Below are 13847 nucleotides of genomic sequence, written 5' to 3' on the forward strand. Positions count from 1 at the left end.
AAATAGATATTGAAAGAATAAAGTTCCAATAATTCACTGTTTCAATATATGTTGTTAATGGATATTTATGCAAAGAATTAAAACAAAAAAAACAAAACAAAACAAAAAAAACACAGAATAAAGGAAAACTCAGGGCAGCAGCTGCCTCAGTTGGAGGTAGCAGGAAGAGACCAAGGCAGGGTATGGAGTTGAAGAACACTGAGGATGGGGGAACAGAAGGGTTTCAACTTTGTCAGATTTTACTTTGATATCTTTTCTTTTTAAAGAGCTTTAAATGTATAGGACCAAATATTGATAATAATAAATTCTATAACTTCATATGTTTTTCAAAATTTCACAAAATTCAATTCAAATAAGTCTAAATATATTCTGCTAGTTGTACCTTGCTTCTGTTCTACATTTTTACTTTCTCAACATTCTGAAATAATTTATTTTCTAAAGTCTGAATTCAACTTTAAAACACATTATCAGTCATTTGTCATTATGAATTATTCACTCTTATACATAATCTAAAAACATTAGGAGTACCGTTAGCTTCCCGGCATGACTCAAAAAAACTAAGCTGATGTGGTTTTCAACTGTTCCTGAGATTGTCTAATTTGATATAATGCATCATTTTCATCTATCAGCAAGGACCTTATTCATTACTTGTGATTTTTGTGTATGTGTGCTGGGGATTGAGCCCAGGGGTACTTTACCACCGATCCACATCCCCAGCCTTTATTTTATTTTATTTTATTTTGAGACAGGGTCTTACAAAGCTGCTTAAGGCCTTGCTAAGTTGCTGAGGCTGGCCTTGAACTTGTGACCCTCCTATCTCAGCCTCCTGAGCCCTGGGATTACAGGCATGTGCTACCATGATCATTTCATTATCATTTTGATGATAATCATTATGTTGTGAAATAATACAACAAATCCTTCATATTATCCAAGAATAAATTGCATCTTAGTCACACAATAAATACCCTTAATTTCATTTTGCTACATGAAGAAATGTGTTTAGCTTTCATATGATACATATCATTCTTTACTCTTTCTGATCAACTGTCAGCAAATATTGAAATACGGAAATAACTATACTTATTCCACTTTTGAGAAGCCAAATTTAGCAAATACCATAAAATAAAACACTAGGAAAGTATGGGTAAGTATATTCAAGAGCTATTATTCCCTAATGACCAAGTGAGCTTGAATTCACAATGATTTCTTTCAACTGAAGATTTCATCAGATTACTTAAAGACTCTTTCCTTTATTTTCCAGTAAAATATTCCTTTTCATTGTCATGATGATTAGAACATTACTTACAACCACTTTCAGTCAAAAAGAATATATTATAATCTAAGTGAAGATCTATCTAAAATTGAGCAGTGTACAGATGGTGCCTACACATAATTAGACCCGAGGCAAAGGTATCTTCTCTCAAAAAAGAAACATTCTATTCAAACAACATTGCTTAAGTCTACTGAGAAAACAAGACACATAGATCACACCTGAGCCTCTCGAGACTCCTAGATGTGACTGGAGACCTTACAAGAACCCATTCTATGTATAACTGCTAGAAGATTTCTTTCCTAGTTAAGTCAGATGCACTCCAGGGTGATCTTTTGCCCTGACTAATATTAAAATAGTTTTGCTGGGATCAGATCTGCTCAGAAGCAGAAAACCAATTTAATAAGGATACGATATCTTACTAAAAGCTCTTTAAAAATTCCAACAAATGTTTAAACATTCTGCTTATTTTAAGCAGATTTCATGAGTTAAGAGCATGCTTCCTAAGTTAATTATTATCTTATACACTGTAATATAGAGCCAACAATAAATCATCAGAAAAAATGCAAGTGAGTTGAAATGGAGGGATGGATTTTCAACAGTTAGAGTAATCAGAAATACTAATCTGGTTGAAAATGACTCAAGACGCTAGTATGGCAATATGTAAAAAAGTGGATGTGTAACCAATGTGATACTGCAATCTGTATACGGGGTAAAAATGGGAGTTCATAACCCACTTGAATCTAATGTATGAAATATGATATGTCAAGAGCTTTGTAATGTTTTGAACAACCAATAAACAAATGAAAAAAATAGCTTAAAATGAAAAAAAAAAAAATGACTCAAGAATTGTTTACACAATGAGTAGCTGGGCCAGAGGACAAAAAAAAAAAAAAATGACAAAGAAACACTGACAAGCTTATTTAACAAAAATTGAAAAATTTAAATTCTCAGTAAATTATCAGCCTAAAATCTGTGATCCAGCAAAATGATTTTGACATTACAACTAGGCAAGATACAAAGAAATTCCACATAAACAATATGCTTGAGTTTCCATAAAATGATTTAAAAATGATTACTTATAAAGAAACATTGGAGGTTTACCGCCTTGTGCCTCATCATTTCTTACCTTCCCTGGCTTAAGTTCAAGGCTGATGAAGCATTGTGTTTGACCTGCTGTACACGTCGTGTTTCCTGACACAGACAGAAGTTCATCCATCAGGTTCACTCCTTCTTTCTGGAGAACAATGGCTGTTTTATTAAGTGTGACTCTCCAAGAGACCTGGACATCTTCAAAGGCTCTGTGAACAAAGTGTACACGTGAGCAGTGTGGTATCCAGTTCACCACCACTGATAATGCTGAAAATGACCAGTTCTCCCCATGACAGAAAGGTTAAGGCTCAAGGTCTACACAGTATTCCTCAACTACACTCTATTAGTAATGAATAAGCATTTGTGGAACTATTCTACATCAAGAATGTGAGAGCAAATAATATTTTTTTTTGCCTATAATATACCGGAAAAGTGAAAGCAAAAATTAAAGAGAACCCAACTTATGTAAACACTTCTCATTTATCTTTTAGCAAAAATTTCTCTATGAAACAACACTGTTAAAAAATAGTTGTTATTACAATAAAGGGCAAAAGATTACCTACATTTTCACAGAACATTTATGTGCAAAAAGGAAAATGTGTGTGTGTGTGTGTGTGTGTGTGTGTGTGTGTGTGCGTGCACATATCAAATATATTTATGCATCAGAATTCAATGCTGTTACTATATTATAAAATGCAAACAAAATTTTGGTACTCCAAGTGTCCCTCAGAGTGTAATGGTATATGGAGTCCTCAGAGAACAGTAAATATGATAGAGTGATGATCTACAGAATCTGACATCTGTGAGGTACTTCACAAAGTACGAAACATTTGAGACAGCCCTACATTATGATAATGAACCAAATGTGTTAAATCCCAGATCAAGGACTACAGCGTCTGCACACTGACACATCAAACTCCATGCTGCCTACTATCAATGTTTCATCCTGTCTCTACTATTGTGTGAATCCCAATTAGTGTATAAACATACACGCACACACATATCAGTCACACCTGTTTGGCTGCCTTGTGACAAGAAGATGCAGTCTCCTCATATCAGCTCCTTCCCCCAGTTCAAGTCCACACTGGGAGTCCTCACTGAATCCTAGGATTCCATTATAGAGATCACTTCCTGAAAAGAAAGGAGGAGGCTATAATACATTTAAGAATTTACAAGATCTACAATGACTCAGGAATCTTGCCAACTCAGAGAGCATAAGTGAAAAATCCAGAAATGAGGAGTGGGAGCTACAGTGTTTAAAGATCTTCACTAGAAATAAACCAAATATCTACCCTAAAACATCAAGGTAGAAAACAGCTTGAGAAACAGTTCAAGGAAAACACCAAATCCTCCTCCCACCTAACACACACATACTCATCTCTCTGATGAGACCTTCCTTTACATTTGATAGCACTTGACATTTTAAAGTCTGTGTATCCCTACAGAATGTACCTATCCAGCAGCAGCTGTTTCACTTCTTCCCAGCACCAAGAAGAGTGCTCACATTTGGTAAGCATTTACTAATATCTGTTGAATAAATGAGCTCCATTTAACCCATCTACCTTCCTAAAAGTGGACTGACCAAAAGGGTTCATGTTACACGTTCAGTTATTTACCCTGGAACAAAACAGAACTACTAAGGAATTCTGACTCTTCTGAGCAACATTTAAGTTTACAGGAACCTTCAAACTAAAAAGATATAAATATATCTTTTGAAATAAAACCAGACCCCATACTACACTAATCACTTCACATCCTGGCCAGCATATGAGTGAGCTTCTAGGACTAGAGAAATGCCTGTGTACATTTTCAGCAGCTTTCTATTTCCCAGTGACCTGGTTTTGCAAAGTGATCTAGGAAGCAATGACCCTAAAGCAGTCACCTTCAAAAAATGCTTACAACCATCACTTGTAAATTTCACTCTTGAGGTTCCCAGGAGACAGAACTTCTAAAGTTAAAGACTAGGTTAAGTTAAGGACACAGAAACTACTTAACTGTCCTGATTGAGGAAAGCTTATAGTTAACAGCCCCTGCTCTATTTCCCAGGTCTGAAATGTAAGCAAATGTGGAGTCCATGTCTTATGAACAAGCACATAATGGGTTAAATTGGTCCAGGTTCCCCAGGGTGTCTTGTCCCAGCCAGTCCCCATTCTCACTAACTGATCATGGTGGTCATTCCTTAGCCTTGCATCAGAACCTGTATCAGCATTTTCTGTTTTGAAGGGATCATTTCTTCACCACCTTCGGTGGGGATTTGGTTTCTCTAAGTAGACTGTAAGCTTCTCACAGGCAGAGCCTTCATTTATTTTTGTTTATAGAACAGTAGCACCTAACATTATCTAATGAAAATAATACTTTCCTTGCCATATCTACAACAAATTTGGGTCAAGTTTCTAGTAAGATGCTCCAGGCTTCTAATCTGCCAAACCTGTTTTATTGTAAAAGTGCTTTCCAAAATCTAAATGTAAAAAGATAATGAAATTAGTTAAAGATGAGAGAAATCAGCAAAATTAATGATCCAGTTAAAACTGAAATATTATGAAGAAAAAGAGCCAAGTGAGAAAAAGATGAAGGGTACATTTACAGGAAGACTGAAAAACTCAGGATACTATGACCATGTGGATGTGACTGGTGGCATGCTGATTTTAAATCTTTTCCTCCCATACCTCAGATAGGGTGTTAATTTCCAGGATATATAAAGAACTCAAAAAGCATTACACCAAAAAACCCAAAATAATCCAGTTGGTAAATAGGCAAAAGAACTAAACAGACACTTTTCAAAAGAAGAGATACAAATGGTCAACAAACATATGAAAAAAATGTTCAACATCTCTAGCAATTAGAGAAATGCAAATGAAAACTACACTGAGATTTCATCTCACTCTAACCACAATGGCAAGTATCAAGAATACAAGTAACAGGGGCTGGGGGTGTGGCTCAAGCGGTAGCGCGCTCGCCTGGCATGCGTGCTGCCTGGGTTCGATCCTCAGCACCACATACAAACAAAGATGTTGTGTCCACCGAAAACTAAAAAAAAATAAATATTAAAAAATTCTCTCTCTCTCTCTCTCTCTCTAAAAAAAAAATACAAGTAACAATAATTGTTAGTGAGGATGTGGGGAAAAAAGTTTACTCATACATTGTTGGTGGGATTGCAATTTAGTGCAACCATTCTGAAAAGTAGTGTGGAGATTCTTGAGGAATCTCAAACACTAGGAACAGAATTATCATTTGACCCAATTATTCCACTCCTTGGTATATTATCTAAAGGATTTAAAATCAGCACACTACAGTGGTGCAACCACATCAATGTTCATAGCTGTACAATTCACAATAGCTAAGCTACGGAACCAACCTAGGTACTCTTCAACAGATGAATGGATAAAGAAATTGTGGTATATGCACACAATGGAGTATTACTTAGTCATAAATAACAATGTGTGTATGACATTTGCTGGTAAATGGATGGATCTAGAGACTATCACACTAAGTGAAATAAGCCAATCCCAGAAAACCAAAGGGCAAATGTTCTCTCTGATATGTAGAAGCTAACTCATAATAAGGAGATGGGGAGGAATTGAAGTTCAGAGGATTAGACAAAGGGAATGAAAGGGAAAGGAAGGGGGATGGGAATGGGAAAAACAATGTAATGGATCGGACATAACTTTCCTATGTACATATAGGAATACGACATGGTGAATCTCAACATCGTGTATGCCCATAAGACTGGGATCCCAGTTAGAATTAAGACATATTCTACACATGTACAATTTTATCAAAGTGGTTTCTACTGTTATGTATTACTAAAAAGAACCAATTAAAAAATATTAACTCTAATGACTCAAGTAGTTCACTGTCTTAAGCTAAACTTAAATAGATTGATCTTATTACAACTTCCGGGCCACAAAAGTACATGTTTTACCTCCATCACTTCAAAGATACCTGCAATAATAACCATGGCAAAAGCTGCAAATCCAGTGGCATCCTTTCCCTTTACAATCTGTGCTCCCCCTTGAGGGTCTGTGAGGAACACAAAGAAGAATTCCTGCCCTTCAGGCTCATCATCATCCAAAATTGGAACAGATACTTTACGTTCTCTTTCTCCATCCAGAAACATAAGGATAAGACTTTGTTCTTCAAAGTCTTCCTCTTCAACTGCCCATGTCCAGTTGGAGGTTTCATAGATATCCTGAAAAGGCAATGCATTTGGTTCCTTCTGAGCACATCTCTCGCCAAAAGTTTTAACTGTTACACTGACATTGCCTTCAAACCCACCAGTTCTTTGGATACGAATTTCTACAGCATTGAATGTGCCATTCTTCATCTCCTCTTCAACATAAACAATGGGGGGTCCAAGACTAAATGTTCCATGAATGGAAATACTGGCAGTTACAGTGGTCATGTCAGGCTTCTCAGGCATGGTAGATGAACCATGAACGGTGACAAGGTTCTCAGGGGTGGCGGACATACCAGTTGTCTCAGTAATGATGGCAGCCATTTCAGTTGTCTGAGGAATGGTAGTTAACTCGCTTGTGCCAGGATGTGTGGTAGAGTCATTTTCTACAGGAATGAGAGTGGTATCAACTGCGACAGCCACAGCTGTCATGGGGACAGAAACATCCATGCCTGCCACATCATCATTATCCAATATTGTGATCACTGCAACACTGAAATCTAGATTCAGGCGTGGTCTCCAATTAGCATTAAACTTTTGTAGTCCCTGAATTTCTACTGAAGTAAGATTAACATAAAAAGTTTCTTCCATCTCATGAAGCTGATCGTTAATAATGGTTATTTCAAAATCAACTTCAGCTTGGAATTTTTGGAAAAACATTTCCCCTTTCTGTATAGGCTCAAAGTCTTCTAGTGGCTTTGCACTTCCTGGAGTTGTCTCATAGGAAACTTTAATAAGATCACTGTGGAACCCAAACAGTCTTTGCACATGTAATCTGATTATCTGTATATCTTCTGAAACCATGATACTTCTTGAACTAGGGGAAAACTGGAAGACTCCCATAGGTTCAATTTCAGCAATGGTGAAACCTGATCTGGAAAAATATAAAACCATGAGAATTGATTAAAATAGGACTACCACTGTAGAGAGTATTCTTTTATACAGTTATGACGTTGCTCATGAAGCATCTTATAAATGACATGGCCTTACAAATTCCATACCCAAAAAATGAATGAGCAACAGTGACAGAGAAAGGACTTAACAAGTCTTGGCTAAATGAAGAGCTCTCTTAGGTCTCGGCTATAAACATTATCATTTATAAAAACTCTATAAACTCTATCATCCTGGGGCCACTAGCAGAGAAATCTGAAGCCTCAGTCTCTCTCTTACGATGAGTAAAAGAAGAACAAAATCTCTGTGATGCTCTAGACATCAAACAATGTTCTTGTCTACCAAATAGGAATATTTACTAGTACTAGGAACACAATTCTTATCTCCTCCAACTGTCAGCAATGGGAATATTCTCTCATGTAAATGTCACTGAAACTCTCTATATAAATTGGAAGAAACATCCATGATTTAAAATTTTATCCTTTTCCTATGAATTTTTATTGTGAATTAATAACTATATCAAAAATTGCAACTGGTGGCCCATCAGTCTTAATTCTGACCTCGGACATATTTTCTTTGACTAATAGAGTTTAACATGTAAATAAATTAAATGTGAATTTGAGTGCTTTTAAGGAAGATACCCCAGGCCTATCCCTCTATATTGTCAAGCACTATCAGCACATAAATTAGTGGTTAGAGTTCAGCCTGTGAAAAGACAGTCAGGGTCCAAATTATGGCCAGAACATGAGCTGTGTAGATGCTAGGTTTATTACCTTATGTATAAATCATTCTTCATTTATAAAATGGGACAAATAGTTATATCTAGTTCAAACAGTGGCTGTTTGGAAGAGAGAGAGAGAGAGAGAGAGAGAGAGAGAGAGAGAGAGACAGCATAAAACAGCGTGGTTTAGGAGAAGCACTATAACACTGAAAGCTATTATTGGTGTTGTTAAAGGCATTTGAATTTATGACCTTTAAATATGTTCTCTGGACAACCATTTCTTTTTAAATGACATATGCATAATGTATAATCTAAAGCAATGTTTGACTTCACCAACAGATGCCCTCCCACATAAATGTGCGTGCACACACAATAGTCTTGTTACAAATAAGCAAACTGAGGAACAGAAAGACCAAGTAACTTTCCCAAAGTCACATAGCAAATCAGTGGCAGAGCCAGAACTAATAAGTGTGGTTCTCAGATCTGCCTTCTGTTCTGGCCAAGTGCATCTCAGGCATGAGAAAAATAAACTGCTTTTAGGCGGGATATATTTAATTTCAAATATGCTTGGTTCCATATGAATAGTTATAACAGATACATCACAAAATGAAATAAACTTAAAGTCAAAGAGCTACTTGTTTGAATAAGTAACATTATTACCCTACTATGATGTTTTATTCTTATTTGTTATCACTTGGGGAGATCAGGTATTTTCAGTGGCTTTGCAAAAGACAGTTTCCTTTAAAACAAGCATATTTGACGCCACAGTTTCTACTGCGAATGGGACTCAGGGCCACCATTCTCAAGTTAAAGGTCATGATGAGCTCTGTAAAGCAAACAGAGTGGTGGCTGCTGAGATCCAGCCTCCCAGGTGGCATCTTTGGCGTACAGGCTATATGTTGCTTTATAGTTAAATGGTTTGCATCTGCTTCAAGGACAGTGACCCCTGTGCTTTCTTCTGTAGTGACTGATACCCCAGACCATTCCTCAGAGAATTTCTGGGCTGAGAATCAGGTTGGTCTTACCGGAGTTGGGCTCCACCAGGAGCAGTGCTCCGCACACCTGACAGGTGAATGACGAAGGCCTCCAGCCGACCAGGGCTGGGGAATGTCCACAGCAAAACTCCTTTCCTTTGTTCACCATGGGAAAATGACAGGCTCCCTGAAAGGAATGTGAAAAGTGAAGCAGGCTCACTCTTGGATTCTTAAATTGGAATTTGACTCTTACACATGCAGTAAAATATTTTCTTTTCCAAAATTTTGGTAGAGTCCACAAAAGATAAAATATTAAAAACTAGGGGAGGGAAAGATATATAAATAAACTTGCAGAAGCTCCCCTAACCACATAAACCCAACTTTCAGTCCCTGTCTACTCATCACTTATCTTCCCCTGTCCCCAGCTTCATGGCCAAACCAGTAGTGAAAAGAGAAGAGTGTTAGGCAAGAGTCGACCAGTACTTAGTGTCAAGGGTCAGGCACTGGTTCAAATTCTGACCCCAGGATACTTTGGAAATGTGTCTTGAAGTCGTTTAGGATAAAATATCACAATGTATGTATGTATGTTATTTTAGGTTAATTCAGAAAAAAATAAATGTTACAAATATGGTAGAATATAATAACTGTTAAATCTAGTCAGTGAGTTTGTGGGTGTTCATTATATTTTATTTTCCATTGTGTTGACAAATTTATTAGAAAAACTCAAAAAAGCTAATCAAGCCTATTTAAAGATATAAATCTATTTTGGGGAACTTCTGTAATTTTAAAATAAGCAAGTTATTATAAATTCACTAAAACTTCTAAAGATTAATTTCATATGTAAACGCAGTAACACACACAGACTTAAAGAGCAATGTATTCACAGATAAATATTTTTAAATTTTCTAAGTTGTTACCAGCACAAAAGTAAATAAATAGATAGGATATAAGGAGCTGTGCATATCACTCAAATTGACAGTTAGGTAGGGGAGTAACAAATAAGTTTTACTACAGAAAATACAATAGATGAATGGATAAAAAAAAGTGGCATTATACACAATGGAGTATTACTCTGCATTAAAAAATGACAAAATCATAGAATTTGCAGGGAAATGGATGGCACTAGAGCAGATTATGCTAAGTGAAGCTAGCCAATCCCTAAAAAACAAATGCCAAATGTCTTCTTTGATATAAGGAGAGTAACTAAGAACAGAGTAGGGACGAAGAGCATGAGAAGAAGATTAACATTAAACAGGGATGAGAGGTGGGAGGGAAAGGGAGAGAGAAGGGAAATTGCATGGAAATGGAAGGAGACCCTCAGGGTTTTACAAAATTACATACAAGAGGAAGTGAGGGGAAAGGGGAAAAAAAACAAGGGGGAGAAATGAATTACAGTAGATGGGGTAGAGAGAGAAGAGGGGAGGGGAGGGAAGGGGAGGGGAGGGGAGATAGTAGAGGATAGGAAAGGCAGCAGAATACAACAGACACTAGTATGGCAATAGGTAAATCAATGGATGTGTAACCGATGTGATTCTGCAATCTGTATACGGGGTAAAAATGGGAGTTCATAACCCACTTGAATCAAAGTGTGAAATATGATATATCAAGAACTATGTAATGCTTTGAACAACCAACAATAAAAATTTTAAAAAAATTAAAAAGGGAAAAAAAAGAAAAAAAAAGATGATGAAGTAGTTTTAATTTAGGGGATGTGCTAAAAGGAAAATCAAGCAGAAGAAGTACTTGATACATTATATCAACATTACCTATCCAGTGGCTACAGAAACCCCAGTAACCTCTTAACCAAGCACCTCAATTCCCTCTGAACTACTGGGATTCCTGTTGGGATGCAAGCTGGCCTGTCAATATGGTATTTTCTCTGTCCTAGGCTCTCACCCTCATCTAAAGGATTTTAGGTTTTTATTCCATTTTTTGGCTGAGAACTTGAGAACATGAAAATCTTTCCATCTTCACAGAGAGACTATGGATCTCAGTTCTTACATAGAATTCACTACACTTATGACTAATGGTACATGATATTTACCTGGTGACCAGGAGGACACTGTGAATAAATGACAGGAGGAGGGGGAAGCACAAAGATTCTGAGTCCACTGAGATCTCCTTTATAACTGCCATCACAAGGATTTGCAGTGCGCTCTGTATAACACGGCACAGGTCAAACCATCTAATGCTTATGTCTTACTCAAAAAGTTATGATATAATTTTTAAAATTCAGTATGTTAAGTAACCACAGTTGTTCAATCAGAAATATTCAAGTGGACATGTAAATTGATGCAAAGTTACATCTTTTTCATTACCATATGGACCAAATAAGGTACTTAGAACTACTTTTAACAAACTCTTAATGTATTGGCAAAGCATTCTGCTTAGTGACCACTGTTTTGAGGTAAGGTATGAAGTCTTCAATGTGTTTCAAAAAAAGTTTCTCTCCTCCTCAACAATCTGCTCTCACAACCCTGATCACTTACATACGGGAACACTATACGAGGAAGCTAATAGTTTAGTGTCCAGAGGAAGGATGACCTGAGAAAGTGGCCACTTACACACCTGCCTATCCTATAGGCTGATCTTAGAAACACTGCAACTCACCCAGTATTGGGATCATGTTACCAACAGTGATGGACTCAGGGATTTCTAACCCAGGAGCATATCCTGTGGTCCAGGTCACTGAGAGAGCACCATATGTGCCTGTCCTAGAAATCATAACTTGGCTTGTGCCGGCAGTGATATCCGTGAGTTGAAAAGCAGTGGATTCAAATCCAACCTGAAGAAAAACATGTTTATATTATTTCATATTTCATTTGAAAAGTTCCAGGGAATTTGAAGAGTGTGTTAAATGTCAAATTTCCTTTTGTTTATATATTTCCTTTTTTTTTTTACAATATATTCAATTAAAAAGGTTTAAGAAATAAAATCTCATATTTGAAAATTTATTCTGCTTCATAATTTAGATTATAATCTATAGCTTTCTCTTTTTGAATAAAATGCAATTCCCTCTTTGGACAATATCCAAAAAATAAATAAAACCATAATTAAGTGAAAGCAAAAAAAAATTTAAATGGTATTTTAATATAACAACCTGATTTGTCTAAAACTGAAATCCAAACTTTTTCTAAGATATAACAACATATTTCTTCATTACAAAATGAGCATCATGGACTGAACCTTCTATTAAGGTTTTCAATTCTTTGATTCAACTTGACATCTTTTTGTGAAGATCAGAAAACTTCAAAGATTTTTTTAAAAAATAACTGTCCTTTTCACAAGCATCACATCCCAGGGCATGTGATTTATAGATGAAATAAGTTCTGGTCAATGAGATAAAATAAAACCAGATTTCTAGCTTCACATTGTGATTCAGACAGCTCAGATTACCTCTTCTGGTTTCAATAGCTGTAAATTTGGAATATCATTTGATCAATGGTTTTATTGTAAGACTTACTCTTCCCTTTTAAAATTAGAAAGAAGAATAGCAGAAGGGTGTGGGAGGATGCTGAAAGACAGCTTCTGGAATCACAGAGTAGAAAACAACAGTGACAACTTTCACTTGACACTAGTCTAGAGTCTCTGTCACCGAGATCTCTGGTTAGCAACTGCCAAGAGCTTTGAGTGAGATCATGCTTGCTACATAGCTGGAGGACAATAGGAACATACCCTAGTCATATCACAAGCACACATACACACACCGTGTAAATACTGGCAGGAGTACAGAGGATACATTGCACACATAACGTTGCCCTTCAGGGTGGGTAGTAAAGTGTTGTGTACGGGTAAGGAGTAAGAAATACTTAGCTACTCCAAATGAATGTCTTGGGATAAAACTAATCTATTTAATAATAACCAGTAAGCACACACACACACAAAAAAAACAACAATGTTTCAGAGACTTTTAGTAAATTCTATTCCCTTACTCATTCTTGAACAAAAGAAAACAAACCCGTTCCTTTCAATAATTTTTAATGCTGGTGGATTCCGCTTTAGAGGACAGAGCAAGTGCACTTGCTATGAAGAAGATTCCCAGGAAAGAGTAGCTAAAGAGCATTCTGTAATGGCCAGAGACTGTATCTGCCCATATTCCTACCCATTCAGTCACACAGATTCCACATCAGCATCTGGAGCCAGGCTTGTCATTTGAGCTCCCATCTGAAGGAGTAAGGAGGAATTATATCTCATAACATCTTCAAACAGACATCATGTTGCCATAGCCATAGACAGCAGAGCTAACTTTGTCTTATATGGGCAGAATCAAAATAAAAGAAAGTAAGGCCTTTGTTCTTCTTCAAATTGCTGAAATGATTGGGCAATAATTTTTTCCTGAGAAGAACTTGGACAACTCAGATACTTGGGTGCAACCATATCACAGAAAGACTTCTAGCATTTGCATTTATCTAAGTCAGCACAAACTTGCACAATAAACCAAAGCCTGAATGGCAAAGACAAACATGAAAAGATCTGAAATATTCACTAATATTTCATTCTAATTTTAATTACTTAGTACAGATAACTCAATAGTAAATAGTTGATATCAAGAAAAGACTTGGGCATTTCAACTTTAGGTTGACTGTTATTTTTAAAATTCCACAACTTACATTCAAATTCTACAAGATAAAAAAATTTCTAAAACCCTAAAAAAGTAAACATATTTCCTAACTAGTATTTAAAGTTGCCAATTACTTTTATATCATTTATCTATTATGTCAACTT

At 36.3% G+C, this 13847-nt stretch overlaps 1 protein-coding gene across 1 annotated transcript in view; it reads right to left on the minus strand.

Annotated features, from left to right (window-relative positions):
• Adgrv1 (adhesion G protein-coupled receptor V1) overlaps positions 1-13847 on the minus strand; it is a 522757-nt gene that overhangs the window by 344704 nt on the left and 164206 nt on the right. Inside the window, exons 71-75 of the mRNA XM_076857025.2 lie at positions 11733-11907; positions 9174-9309; positions 6305-7410; positions 3376-3493; positions 2400-2571 (exon numbers count right to left, since the gene is read on the minus strand). Coding sequence (XP_076713140.2) covers positions 2400-2571; positions 3376-3493; positions 6305-7410; positions 9174-9309; positions 11733-11907 — 1707 coding nt within the window. The remainder of the gene's footprint in view (positions 1-2399; positions 2572-3375; positions 3494-6304; positions 7411-9173; positions 9310-11732; positions 11908-13847) is intronic.

This window comes from Callospermophilus lateralis, chromosome 5 (genome assembly GCF_048772815.1).
Source record: "Callospermophilus lateralis isolate mCalLat2 chromosome 5, mCalLat2.hap1, whole genome shotgun sequence".
NCBI classification, from domain to species: Eukaryota; Metazoa; Chordata; class Mammalia; order Rodentia; family Sciuridae; genus Callospermophilus; species Callospermophilus lateralis.